This window comes from Aedes aegypti, chromosome 3 (assembly GCF_002204515.2).
Source record: "Aedes aegypti strain LVP_AGWG chromosome 3, AaegL5.0 Primary Assembly, whole genome shotgun sequence".
In the NCBI taxonomy this organism is placed as follows: domain Eukaryota; kingdom Metazoa; phylum Arthropoda; class Insecta; order Diptera; family Culicidae; genus Aedes; species Aedes aegypti.
The window spans coordinates 76,023,258-76,038,093 of record NC_035109.1 but is presented as its reverse complement, the minus strand read 5'-3'; the positions used below and the strand labels follow the sequence as shown (position 1 = coordinate 76,038,093).

Here is a 14,836-nt window from a genome sequence, read left to right as displayed (position 1 = left end):
ACTTCTTTAAAAATATCTGGAAAACCCCGCACTTGCAGTACGCTAAATGAAAACTTTCAATCCATGTTATGTGTAAAAAATATCAGAACTGAAAGAACTAAAAGAATGTAACCCTCTCATGTAAATTTTTCTTTTTTTCACAACCAACTATCATCAGAGTATTGTTTCGAAAAGCGAATAGCTGAACATGAGATACATTCTGTAGACTGAGATAGTTACGTGAGTTTTTGCTACGCGTCGGCCCCCAAGGAATTTCGGAATATTTACGGATTCAGATGCACAAAAACCTGATTTACGATTAATTGACGCTTAGATTGAGCTGTTCGGTAATCCAATCCACATGGTTATTAAATTAATTAACTCATTACGCGTGGTATAGATGGGCAAATTATGGGTGAAATAATGAAAAAAAAATCCACGTGCTCGGTTGGGATTTGAACCTAGGACTCTTGTATGCTAGACGAGCACTTTACCAACTAAGCAACCGAGCCAGAATCTATGGCATTTGGTCGAATGACGTTTGGTCGTAAGTACATTTGGTCGAACGGACATTTCGTCGAATGATCATTTGGTCGAAAAGGTTTAGTTGCAACAGAAAGCATATGATATTCAGTCGAACCGACATTTCGTGGAAAGAATTGTACTCGAATCTAAATACTATGGAAACAAAGTTTAACGTTTATTCTGACTACCGTCGAGAGTAGCATTTTGTCACATATACAAGAATGATTGAATAATTGAAAAAGTATCAGCCATTTTACCAACAATTATAAGCCATTAGCAAAATTTTGATATTCAATTTGCTGGACGCTCTTCCAATTATTAATCTACCTCTTGCGTTTTTGACATTTCATGCTGCTTTCTCTTTCAGCAGTTATGTTCTGAGATTCGAGATAAACTGATCTTAAATGGAAACAAGCCAACTTTTGACATCTCAGTGAATTGGTCTTCCCTTTTCCGGTATATAGAATTAGCACATTTTATATTTTTCATAACCCAAAGCTTCTACTGCAAACTTTGTTAATCACTCGAGGTCATCAACTTTGTCAGCAAAAGCATTGTTTGAGGAATGTTATTAAGCTGGAAGTCACAATAAGCCAATTGACCATAAGTAGAGTTAACGACACTTAACATTCACTTCGCCATGAAGGTTTTCTTTAAAGCAATTTTTTTCCTGCCGTTTTAATTCTGATTTCCGCATTCAAAAAGCTTACCCACGTCCTTGAGCACGGAATGCAAAGAAAGATCCCGAGCTTTCTCTCTGCGAATGCTTCCATCAGATGAGCTGATCTTCATTACGAAGAACGATGATATTTCAAAAGAATAATAAATGAAGAAAACATTGTGTTCACATAGTTGAGTGATAAAATTACTTGTTGAGCTGTTTTTTTAAAGAATGATGATATTTCAGTATATCAGTTAATGTATTATTTAAATTTAAAAATAAAACTACAGCAAATGTCCCATTTTTTATTCACCACTGTTAATGATTCAGATTATTCAAAAGAATACGTTATCTTATCAACATTGCAAAACAAATATCAATTTTCCAAATGATCTTTCAATTAACCATTTCAAAATAAGCTGTCAACCAAATTACTGTACAACTAAACATCATTCGACCAAAATAAGTGTTTTAAAGCCATTCGACCATATGTCCATTCGACGAAATGTCCTAAAGCCACCGAGCCACTTGGTGACCCAATAACTGAGTTGGTTACAAGTTTAGAATTCAAATCCCTACAGACCACGCAGACACCTTTCATAACCCATATCCATCCATCTCATGTTACTACACATGCGGGCAAAGTGAGTGCGATTTGTTTTGTGTTGAAATTGTTTGCCTATCGTACCTACATCGCTTTCACAACAACTGTATTGTGGTAGAGTAAAGTTGTGGGAAGGCTATCAACGTGTCGTTCTCACTCAAGTGACGACATGACTTTTACAGAGAGGCAGTAACACTCTAATATAAATTGACGCTTGTATTAAACTTTTCGGTAATCCAATCCGCATGGTTATTAAATTAATTAAGTCATTACGCGTGGTGAAGAGCACGTGGATTTTTTTCATAATTTCACCCATAATTTGTTCATCTTTACCACGCGTAATGAGTTAATTAATATGATTTACGATATTTTTTGAATATCTATTGATTGTTTACACTTTTCAAAGAACATATATGCGCAACATACTTTTTTCGCGAGTATTCAAGATATGTTATCATTTTTACGTGTAAAATAAGCTTCAATCTCGTGAAAAAGAACCGTTGGGGCGTATTACACCGAGTTACCCTACATTTAGATAAATAAAATTCCGTAGGCTGTACTAAATAGAGTAATGTCAAAATATCTCTCCGAGGAATTGAATCACTTTTAAGGCTCGATTCCTTAACTGGACAGCGAGCATAATTGTTTATTCGACAAAAGTTATAGAATATAAATGTTCGTAGGGTGATTAGGGGCATAATGAGCACACGGAGCGAAATGGACACCCCCCTAATCTCTGAGAATATGCATGCTTCATCGAAAGTTCCTACACTGCATGAATAGATTTCAATAGATTGCATTTGAAATGTTTGACGGTATAAAGGTTAAGGATTTGCTTCAATTGTCCTTCGAAATTTGACTTTTGATATTTTTTTTAGTTTAAATTTGCCGTGTAAGCAAGGGGATGGAAGAATCCAGTTTCTGAGCAAAGTAACAAACCCAAAAAGGTTCTTTTTAGCTATTATTATTGAGGAAGAGCCCTTTTACACAACCCCCTGAAGAAAGCGCTAGTTCTTGAAGCCAGCCACCATCTATGGGCAACAGTGCTGAGTAAACCAATTTAGGCTTTGTCCCTAACCAACCCCGCGCGGAAGCGACAAATGTTGTATGAGGAAAAAAGCTATACTGGTGATAACTGTTAATCATTGCACCTAGAAGAACATGGCTAATTTATCTTGTACTCACAGAAAACTGAATAAAGTAATACGCACTTAACACCAGAATGATAGGTAAAATATCGCATTGCAAAACTAGTGTGTCTCGTGCCTAAAACGGTATCTTTGTTCAAGTTGTCAAATCAGCACCTTCTTCAGCACCAAATTTGTGGCTTCTCTTCAGTTGTTCGTGGATGACAGCCGTTGCAGTCATGTGCCTTTACAGATGTTCATTTTGCCCTTGTTTTCGACCCAATTTTTTATCTCGCTTATGACATATAAAATGATTTTTATTACCATACATGAATGTAGCCCGTCGTGCTAACATCAAACATAAAAACTAGCAGGGGTGAATTAAAAACATTGCCATTTTATGGTCTTAAGATGAAAATTTGCTTAACGTGTCATGATGCTTCTAATTTCCCTACCTCGTTGTTTTAACGTTGAAATTGATTTTAAATAGTTTTGCCTGACTCCCAAATTGGTGCAAGATCGATCGGCGCGTAATTTTTTTGGTGGTCTTCGGTATAGTGAAAATATTCGCAAAGTGTCCACTAGTACCAACCCCTGGCGCGTAACACACGCAGTAAAGAGAAAGTGATCTAAATGCTGAAAATTCTCAGAAGTCCAATATAATTTCAAGAAAAATTGTCATGCCTCCCTTTGATACTCGTGTATTATCAGTTATTTTAAACATACTATATTTTTTATGTTTGTCGTTCGATTATGCTGCAATGTGATTGTGCTGTTTTCTTGAGTGATCTATTTCAGCGAAAAGATTGTGGCACTTATAATTGTCATAACTTTATACATTACAAGGTGATGAACGGTTAATCTGATAATCCTTCTTGTTTGATCAGTGTTTCTTCAAAGTTTCACCGAGCTCAACATTTTTTCTTCTTTTCTTTATCGTTCTTCCCAGTTCACCACTCTGTCTCTTTAAATTGATTACAACTTTTATTAACGCTGTTATCATTTTGATACTCTGTAATCAATGATAACTGAATGATAACAAAATTTATTATAATTGTATCCGAGCAAGACGTGTTTTATAACAGACTGTAAACAAAATATGTTATCACACAACTTTTTATTGAGTGTAGTTTTAAGTCAGAACACCCATCTTTCAAAAAAAAAAAAAAAATCTGTGATTTTGACCATAATATACAAAAAAAAATAATACACATTTATTTTCCAACTTGAACTCAATGATAACATAATTAATCAAATATCTCAGTATCTCAGGTAACAAGATTTTTTATCATTTTGTTATTCAACTTTGCTCGGGCAGATACCACAGTCCATAGAAATTTCGGGTCATTCGGGGGAATGGATTTCAGGGAAAAGTGTCATTCGGGTAAATGGTGTTCGAGGAAATGACATTCGAGAGAACGGATTGCTCTACTTTTTCCCGAACGTCAATTTTTTTGAATGACCCGTTTGCCCGAATGCCATTTACTCAATTATCCCGTTTCCACGAGAAGTGATGAAAAATGTGAAAGAATAGGCTCCAACAACAAGATGGTGAGTTTCAAAGGACGATGAGCAATCAAAAGGAGACATTGATCATTTTCAGCTAAAGAATAATTTCCAAAATGCCGAAACTCGAAAGAACCGCCAATCGAATAAAGAAGGGTGCAAATGTATGAAAGTTTTGAGTACCAAGAACTTTACGGGGTAATAGGCTATTTGAGGGAATGGGATTACGGGGAAACAACATCCGGCGAAAAGTAGCGCAACCGAGAGAACGACATTCGGATAAAAGTAGCACAATCAGTCACCTAAATTTCGGTAGTTACATGAAATAGTATTAAGAAGAGTAATTGCATATTGCTACTTGGTATGGTCTGGGTCAAATAAGATTTTTCCACACTAAGCTCGTAATACTGGAAATCGGTGAATTTCACCGTAACCTCAACAGCTAAACAGTTCGGTGAAATTAAATACCGTAATTTCGTCGGAATTTAACGGATTCCGGTGAATTATTACCGAATACTGTAAAAATTTACCGTACTCCGTTAATTTATTTCACCGAACTGTTCAGTTGTTGAGATTTTACAGGAATCCGTAAAATAATTTAAGTGTGTACTAACAAAGTCTGGGGTATTGTTTTATTCTGGGAAATGGTTTTTTGGCGAAAAATATATTCTGGCAAATGGTTCTCTGGTATATGGTTCTTTCTGGCGGATGTCATTCTGGCGAATAGTTTTCTGGTGAATAGCGCACAATCAGCGAGGAGAATGTTTTCGGAAATTTTATTGCAAAGTCATTGTAATCATTGTCAAACTGTGTTAAAATTATGATGAACTGTTATTGCGGATTGTTGCAACAAAAATAGAAGTTGTAGCGTGTTGGTTGACCATTGATTCACTGTTACGATTGCAAATATTTTACGCTTTTCTTTAAGTGACGAAACGTGAACCTATTCAATCATGAAACGGGTTACCATGTACCTAACGACCATTTCTGTTGAATTCACCTACAGCTAATTTTTCTTTAGAGGTTTTAATGCTATCTTTCCAGTAGCCAAATATCGAAACGAATTGCATTTGTAGCTGTACTGCGTCATGTGAACAATTTTGAAATATCTGTTGCTCACTAGTGCTGCCTGGTGGTAGAATGTTACACATATTAGACATGGAGTGTACAGCCCTTGGTATAACAAACAACTTCACCGCAAGCACCAGCCCTCTATCAGATTTGTAACGGCCAATATATATGTTTGGAATTTTGAATGCTCACTAGCGCTTTCTAGTGGTAGAGCATCGATCCGTATAGAACAGGTCCGGTTAGATGTCGTCTAGAACAGGTCTGGTTTGTATTTGTGTTTGTTTGTAGTAGTGACGAAAAAGATGTAAACAAAACGATCAACTGATGGTAACGACAAGCTCGCCAAAAATTTTGTTCGCAGCTTGCCAAACATGGCGTCATCTTCGGCAACCTCGTGAACTTTCGGCTCGCCGAAGTTGGCATTGCACAACTACCTCTTCAAAACTGAAGTTATCACAAATACTAATTTGATGCTTCAACCACACCTCTAACACTGCGGAACACGTTTTTGTCTCAAGCACCAAAATACCGCTATTGACTTGATTAAGGGTTGCTAAATCCAGTGCCGTTTTCAGAAATATCATGGCACGTCTGGTTTTTGAGATATTGGTTGTTGAAAATACAAAAAATGACTATTTCAGCAAACTTGCATGCAAGTTTGCCAGCTTGTAAGGCAATTTATTTGTTCAATTTGCCACAAAAATCAAACTTTATTTATATAAAAATACTTATCATCAAAGTTTATAGTAATTTCGATACGGAAAAGTTGTTTTTTGGTGGTTTAGAAAAGTATTGTATTTTGCCATACAAGAGAAACGAAGAATTTTGTATGGAGATTGCAAGCATGTTGAAAAAAATCGGTTTAGTCGAAATTTAATTGTGCAATTTCAACAAAATTATATCTGAAATGAAAGTTGAAGTCCTATTTTGCATGCTTGGTGGGTCGGATCATAAAAAAGTTTGATAAACTATACCTAAAATTTCATATAAATATCAATAAAATCAGTGTTTTATACAACTTTAGCGACTTGTAGCTAAAAATTGTGACGTGCTGGAACATTTCTGTGAACGGCATCAAATTCAGCAACCCCAAATCTACTAGAGATACATAATTTGATCCTTGAGACACGCAATAAGGTCATTTTTGTTACGCTGTGTAATATCTCACACCAGCATTGATCTAACCTAGCTTACTGGGTATAGTCCCAAATGATTATGGTCATGAAAATATGATGATAGTAAAAAATAGATATCCAAATAATGGTAACGTAATGTGTTGGTCCAAAAGAGCTCGATTTTGTGCGGATCGTACTAAATTATGTGTTTGTGTTCATTTAAGCGTTTATTGGTCATCCGTATATGATAACTTCAACGTGTAGGTTTCATTATCATTTTCAACAAAGTTTGTTGAATTCTATAATATAATTCTAAATATTATACCTTACAATTTTGCAAAATTTCTATCGCATAAGGACTGTTCATTTTATAAAGTGGACACCTTGTGCATGCTGTATCTTTCTTATTAATCAATGAAATTTCAATCGGTTTTTTGCACATCGTTCGACTAGTATTGTACAATGTTGTGATAATAAAAATTCTCCAAAATAATTACATTTCACACGAATATGGAACAACGATTAGATCGGTCGATTTTTTGAGGTTATCAAAATCAATGATTGTAAGAAATTGGCTGGAAAATTCGATAATTTATATTTTCTATTTTCAAAAAAGGCTTGTTCTTCGAAAGCATCATCAATCAGAAGCCTGATGGAAAAAATCAAGTTATTTTTGGAGCAACAATTTTACAGATATAATAAAATCAATTTTCCCGTATATTTTGAAAGAATTTTTTTAAATTTGATGGGAATTGATATGAGTAGAATTTTTTGTGTAAAAGTACGTCCTGACGGAAGTCCTAATATAGTTTTAATATGAAAAATAACTTACGCCTTCATAGAGTTACTTAGTAAGTCCCCACGTCACATTCAAAGCACAACAGAAACACAATTGTTTTATTCTTAGAAGACCTATCAAAGTACATTGACAATCATCAAAATTGGCAACACTGCTGTAATAAAATCGATTTTATTTTCCACATATTATTTTCATAATATGTTATTCTGAGATTACCAATTGAAAAATTCGGAGAAAACTGTTTACAATTTGCTGTAGATCGATAAATATGCGTACATGATTTTAAAAGTATGAGACTTTTTAGTAAAACGACCATAAACAGTAAAATTAATACTTAAGACTGTAGTTTAATCTCACGATTTAGCTTTCGTTTATACTAATATAGTTTCTTTAGTAATCCAAACTAGTTTTGAACACGCTTTTTACCCTTCTCTTTTGCTGGGAGTGAAAGGATGGTGTATCAGCAAATTTGGCCATAAATGGGTAAATCACTAAAGTTATCTAATGTCATAGAATGGTGGAATATAATTGATATTTTTAAAGCTTTACCTTTAGTAGAATAGTAAAGGATACAAACATACAATTTGTTCATAAAAATAAGGATTTTTGTTTTGCGAAAAATAATGTTAAACTTTGACGGACAGCTTTTTTTAAGAGTTTTTGGAAAAACTATTTAGCGCTTCAAACAAATGCATTTTCAAAGATTTTATATTTTCAAAGCATTTTAGAATAATAGGTCAACGATACACAGAAAACCGATTACGATTTTATCGATAAATAAAAAAGATATAGCATAAACAAAGTGTCCACTTTATAAAATGAACAGTCCTTATATATATATATTTTTTTTTAATAACACTGCCTTTGCATTATTCGAAGATATTATAATTCAGAACTTTTTAAGTGATATAAAAGACAGTAACCTGAGAAGTGCATTTTTTTGTAACCAAATCATTATTAATCTGGTAATTTATGATGGTATTTTCCCATCAAATATTGTATAAAACGATTTCAAACCGCTTAGCAGAACAAAAGGAACCACTGTGCGACGGCAGCTTTGTTACTGGATATCTCCAACAACGCGGTCTGGGGGCGTCGCCCCGTTGAAGATGGTGTTTACTTTGCCCCGTTATCTGCCTGTTTACTTCAAGAGGGCAGAAGAGAGAAAGAGAGACCCGTAGAAACAAGCAGTTTGCTTTTACGGGTGGTTTGTTTCGGAAAAGAATGCGTGCGGTTGATTGTCACGGTTCGGAATCAACATTGCGGGCAGGCAAAGCCGGCTTGGAAGATTTACTTGTTTTGTAATAATATTAAATGCTTTTGAAGCTCGTCGAATTGCTGCTTGGGATTAGTGCTTGGGGCCTTGAGTGGTGTTACCTACTTGGGGAGCTTTTCTTTTGTATTTTTGGAACGCTTCAGACTTGACAACAACAAAGAAAGCGCGATTGAAGATTATAACTCATGTGTGCTTTCTGTTGGTAAACGAGTGTCAAATTGGGATATTTTATCAAAGTAATATGAAACATAATTGTTTCAATTGGATATGATTAGTTTCAACCAAAATTTTTGATGGTTGCTGATAAGCATTAGAATGATTGACTACTCTCAGTTGCTACTCCTTCATTGCAAGAACAGCTGTATTCACACAGGAAACTAGTAGATGGTACTCAGGATCAGTAGCATTCTCATTGTGTAAGTAATTGTGCTCTCATTATTATAACAAATAATAACGGCGTTGGCTGCGTCAAATTGCAGGTCAATTTGGGAATGGGAAGGAGTTGTTGACGTGTTACTTGTTTGTGGGAGCCGTTGAGTCCTCTGCACTTCCACAAGAAAACACCGGAAGTTTGGATAAAAGAAAGGGATGTTTTCAGAATTCGTATTGATAAACGATTAAACGTGATTTAAAATGACCTCATGGGTATGAACAAAGATGACAGATACTTTTTCACAATCGCACAACGTGAACGGGACACAATTGATCCAGTATGAAACCTGGAGGAAGTTGACGTAATATTAAGAGAAACTGGTGAAGAAATTGATGGATTGATATCCGAAGAAACTATTTATAACATTGTACCATGAATTCCTGAAATATCCGTAAGTATCTTGACTAATTTCCTATAAACTCTTCAGAAGAGTCAAAGAACTTGTCACGACGAAATGTTTCAACAAAAAAAATAACAATTTCTCCTTAATATAATTCAAAACAATTCTACAGAACCTATCATTCACGCCGTTCTGCATTCCCAATTCGATAATCCTTCCACTTCCACTTAAAGCGCCATCTTATCAACCATCAATATTTATTCGCCCCAACTAAAGCTCCTGCTCACCAACCCAATTCGACTATCCTTCTTCGGGGAGCTGGGAAGTCCTATCCTACATTTAATTTTAATGCGAACAAGTTTTTGCCGAAAGTTCTTTCCCTCGGAATGATGCAATTCACCGATCCAGTCTGGGGCACCGTAGCCATCTACTACGAAAATGATATGGATATTTCCGTTCCGGCGGGGGTTCACCATTCTTCCGCCAACATCGCCATATCGCTTTCCACTATCAGTTAGATTGTTTTTTTTTTCCTTTCTCGTTCGCCACTATCTCCTTGGTAAGGGTATGCGACATGCATATTTTTTATGTAGATACGAAACGGAACGATACATGGGATTTCTTACACTGAAAATGATGAAATGAATCGGAAATTATCTCACGGAATTCATTTTTAGGTTTTATTTGTATTAACTAACGTGATACCAAGTTTGTATGCGCAAATTGCGGAGATAACCAGAAGTCTAACTTTTGGGATTGCCTTTCTGGCAAACGAATTGTTGAGGTTCGTACCAGGCAGATAAAACTTTTATACTTCCTCATCAAAAAACTTCCAAAGAGTAACTTATCATTCTTGGTTGGCATACGGAACAAATGTTTTCAGTTGGAATATTTTCCTGACAAACGGAGAAATGCCAAGGTTGTATCAATTTCCAAACCGGACAGAAATCCTGCAGAAGCTTCTTGTTATCGTGCTTTCGTCCATCAGTAAACTTTTTAAAAGGTAGTTTTGAACAGAATGATGGTCCACAACAACAAAAATTCATTTTTTGTAAATGATCAGTTTGGATTTCGACATGGACATTCGACTTTTTTCAACTTTTCTCATTCGTTCCAACAAATCTGAAGGCATGAAGACTTTTTTGTGAAAAAAAAACTTTTATTTTCCAACATACATTGTTAGAATAATCCAGAGTTTCTGTCAAACACTACACTTTAGATTAATTATGAGAATTCCAAGTCCGATAGATTCCCTGTAAGAGCTAGTGTTCTTCAAGATAGTATTTTTGGGCCATTATAATACAATATTGTCACATCTGACTTTTCTAAGTTACCTCAGAGAAAACCGTTGAAACGAAACGGAACGAAATCTGAAAACATATATCACGTCGCGGTTTTCGGATAATTCACGGAATCATTCTCAATATCGCATTCCCTCACACCCTGGCTGCTTTCTTTTCCCGCCGAAGAAGACACCGATGACCGTCTTTTCGTTTTACTACACACCATCACTTTCCATTTGGCCGTAACACTTACGATTTTTTTTTTGTTTCTCTTCTCGCTTGATTCTTGCAGATCTTCCCACGCTGAAGCTCGAGCTGGGCACGAACATGAACCCGGAAGACATCGAGGAAGGAGATGACGTGTACTTTGAATGTAAAGTGAATGCAAATCCGTCTGCATACAAAGTGGTGTGGAAGCATAATGTGAGTATCCCATTTCCGATTTCGTGTGGCTGGGAGTGGAGACACAAGAAAAAAAAGACGACGGGAACCATTTTCTTTCTTCGCCCGGGTTCGATTTTTGTCTTCGGCGGCGATAGCGATGAAGGCGGATGAAGACGTTCACCAGCGTGGACGACGGACGATGACGACGATGAGAAGCGATAAAAGTAGTGTTAGTTTTGGATGGGATTTCTTTAACGATCTCCACTAGGTGAGACGGGAAAATATTTGCCGGGAAAAACTGCTCGTTTCCAGCTGTCTAAGCGTTTGAGTACCTTTTTCAACCATTATCGGAAATTACTTTGTGGAAATTGACTTTTTCAACTTTGTTCTTCGGTGGAAAATTTAAATCATCTGTTTGAAGTTTGAAACTGCCCGAAGGCTCCACTTTAAACTCTTCACATTTAAAATTTTCACGTCAATTATGTAGCTGTAGCTACTGGAAACATATGGCTCATTATCATCTAAAAGTCAAAGCAGAATCAGGTATCAGATATCAGAAGGTCGGCTCCAGAGACACGTTCCCCGCCATTTAAGTGATAACATCGCCATTTTTGAAACAATTTCATCATCTATCCGAAGAAAAGAAGAAAGAAATGAAAAGAAAGAAAATGAGAACATGGGAGGGTGGAAATGGGGGTGGTTCTCTTTAAGATGAAAAATCGTATAAGCGTAATGACCAGGGTTTCCAGGATGTATTGCGTACAACCAGATGATTCGTGACCTTCCATGAATTCACTAAACCCCCACTGAAGTCTGCCTATCTTCATGCTCAATAGTATTCGCTTCTATATACACTTGATATAACTCGTGATGCATGCGTCTTAGGCACAAAACTTTATTTAGTCTATCGTCGTCAACGAGGTTGACACCTCGTCTGTAATTTGAAAACTTACACCTATGCTTCAGCCTGACTAGCCTCGCCGAAAAACCATGTTCAGTCATTATCTGCCACATCTAATTACTTTAAACTTACGATTAGACCAACCTGAGGGTCATTGGTTCGAATCCCACCGGTCGAGGATCTTTTCGGGTTGGAAATTTTCTCGACTTCCCAGGGCATAAAGTAACATCGTACTTGCCACACGATATACGCATGCAAAAATGGTCATTGGCATAGTAATCTCTCAGTTAATAACTGTGGAAGTGCTCATAAGAACACTAAGCTGAGAAGCAGACTCTGTCCCAGTGGGGACGTAATGCCAGAAAGAAGAAGATGTATTAAGAAATGAGAAGTGGCAGAAAATGTCTGAACATACTTTGAGATGAATAAACATGTAATGAGTCTGCAAGTCACACTCCTTGAATGCATCTAAAATCATTCGCGAGGAAAATATCTGGCCCGCTATCGAAAGGCCCTCACGAAAACCAGCCTAGTATTCACCTACGAGAGACTCCTTGATGCGTATCAGTTCTTTGTTCGCCGAATACAGCAGAGTAATCTCTCTGTAAATGGCATACTCCAGTCCATATCTTTCTTGTAGATTGAACGTATGAGGCTATCGCTATTATCACATTTTTTACTTATTTAGTACATTTTGCGTAAATTTGAATATATTGGTTATTGTTGATATTGTTTCATATCGCTGTACATCAGTGATACTAATAAATTTTTGATCATATTTTGTTTAATCCAGTAAAAAAGACATTAAAGAATTCCTCCAAAGACCTTACGAGGAATACCCCTTGTGACTCTTCCACTTTTCAGATATTCAATCATGTATTTTTAAAAGATTTAATCATACGAGAGATTTTTCTAAGAATTATCACGACGATTTCTTCACGAATTATTTGCGTACTTTTTCAGTTCTGCTGTAAAAGTTTTCATTGAGTTCCTTCTTGGGTTCCCACCACTAAAAATCATTCCCTGGTTCAGAAGAGATTATTCAACAGATTTTTCCTGAAGTAACTTTAATAGTTCTGTTCTTACCAGAAAATTTCTCCAAACTATCTTTTGAAAAGTTCCGCCAGATAATGCTTTAGAAATCTTAGCATTTCTCCTGAAGCTCCAAGATCACCGAGCTAGGACTCTTTTCACAAATTCTTTAAAGATTCTACCAAATATGAATGAATATTTTAAATTCAATTTCGGCAATTCTTCATGAATTAGTTGAAAAATACGTGGCTAAAATTATTCACAATTTCCTGTACAAAACTTTAAAATATTCTTCTAGATGTTTCTCTAATATTCTACAAGGTTTTTCACTAGCATCCTAATATCCCACAAGATTTTCACCAGCAAATTCATTTAGGAAAATGTTCTTTGCGTTTTCTCAGAGAAATTCTCCGCAGAACCATCCGCTTTTTTTGAAACAAAGAAATTTAAGTTTTCTTTAGACTTCTCTTGAAAGCAGTTACGTTGATGCCCGAATTCCTGCAAATCTCTCTCGAAATTTTTTTTCAAAAAATGCCTAGGAAAAGTGTACCAGTTATGGCCACAGTGGATCCTTATTTGGCCATATGTGCTATTTCGATAACTTTCACATTCTGAATCTTTTTGAATGCTTTAAAATCAAGATATATCTTAAATCTAACTACTAGAACACACAAAAATTTTTAAATTTTGAAGACATTAAAGTAATCACGTATGGCGAAATAGGGAACCACTACGTCCATAACTGGAACACTTACCCTATCTATAAAAAAAATTAAAAATCAAACAGTCCTACAAATTTTCTTGCTTATTTTATTCAAAAGCTCTTCCGTGGGAATTCTAAAAAAATCCCGAGATATTTGGTCAGCGATATCTTTAGAGAATAATATTACTGTATCCCCCGAGATGTCGTCCTACGATTTTTCTTGAAAAAAATCTTTGAACAGCGCTACCGATTCTTCTGGTGATTTTATTTAGTACTATTACAGTAGATTTACTAACGGACTTTGCAAGTTATTCTTGATTTTCTAAAAAAAAATCTACAAAAATTCCATCATGTTTTCTCTTAGGGTGTAAAAATTACTTCAAATTTTTTTTCCGAATATTAATTCTTAAATTCTTTCATAAATAACATCAAGAAATCTATCTCCCTTCCATTTTTGGTTCAAAAACTACTCGAATAATTTCAGGGATTATTTTACAAAATGCTCATCTAATCACTCTATATGCATATCCAATTTATATCAGATTTCTAAAGTACCGTAAAATGGGGTGAAGTTGATCACTTTTGAGCGATTCTGTTCTATAATTCCTAGTAGGATGCATGCATTCTCATCCAAATATTTTTAAAACCTGTACTGCTTGGATGTTTATCGAATAATAGAAACGAAATTTCTACGAATTGTTATCATAATAACAAAAACATTTTTTAGAAATCAAAAATTGTAATATTTGATTCCGGGGTAAAGTTGATCAATTACTGTGACATGTTTCCTAAAATAAAGAGACATGCTATTTATTTAATGTGAGATCACTGATCCCGAATCAAGTCTCAAAAACCTTACAATTTGTCGATAAATTGGTCCATTTTAGAATTGAATGTTGTAAAATCCAGAATACACCAAATAAAACGCCTAAACGTATGCAATTTTCTTTGAAATTGGCAACTCGCTCACAAAAAGAACATTTTTATCTCTGAAAATGATTTTTTATCCTCAATGCAAATATAAAACTGGGTTCACAGAACATACATGGAATCTACGAAACAGTTTATTGAAATGGTGTCTTTATATAGCCTTAGCT

At 35.5% G+C, this 14,836-nt stretch overlaps 1 protein-coding gene across 1 annotated transcript in view; it reads left to right on the top strand.

The window, feature by feature from the left end:
- Positions 1 to 14,836, top strand: part of LOC5569257 (contactin-4) — a 1,061,856-nt gene that overhangs the window by 676,099 nt on the left and 370,921 nt on the right. Inside the window, exon 9 of the mRNA XM_021854379.1 lies at positions 11,012 to 11,142. Coding sequence (XP_021710071.1) covers positions 11,012 to 11,142 — 131 coding nt within the window. The remainder of the gene's footprint in view (positions 1 to 11,011; positions 11,143 to 14,836) is intronic.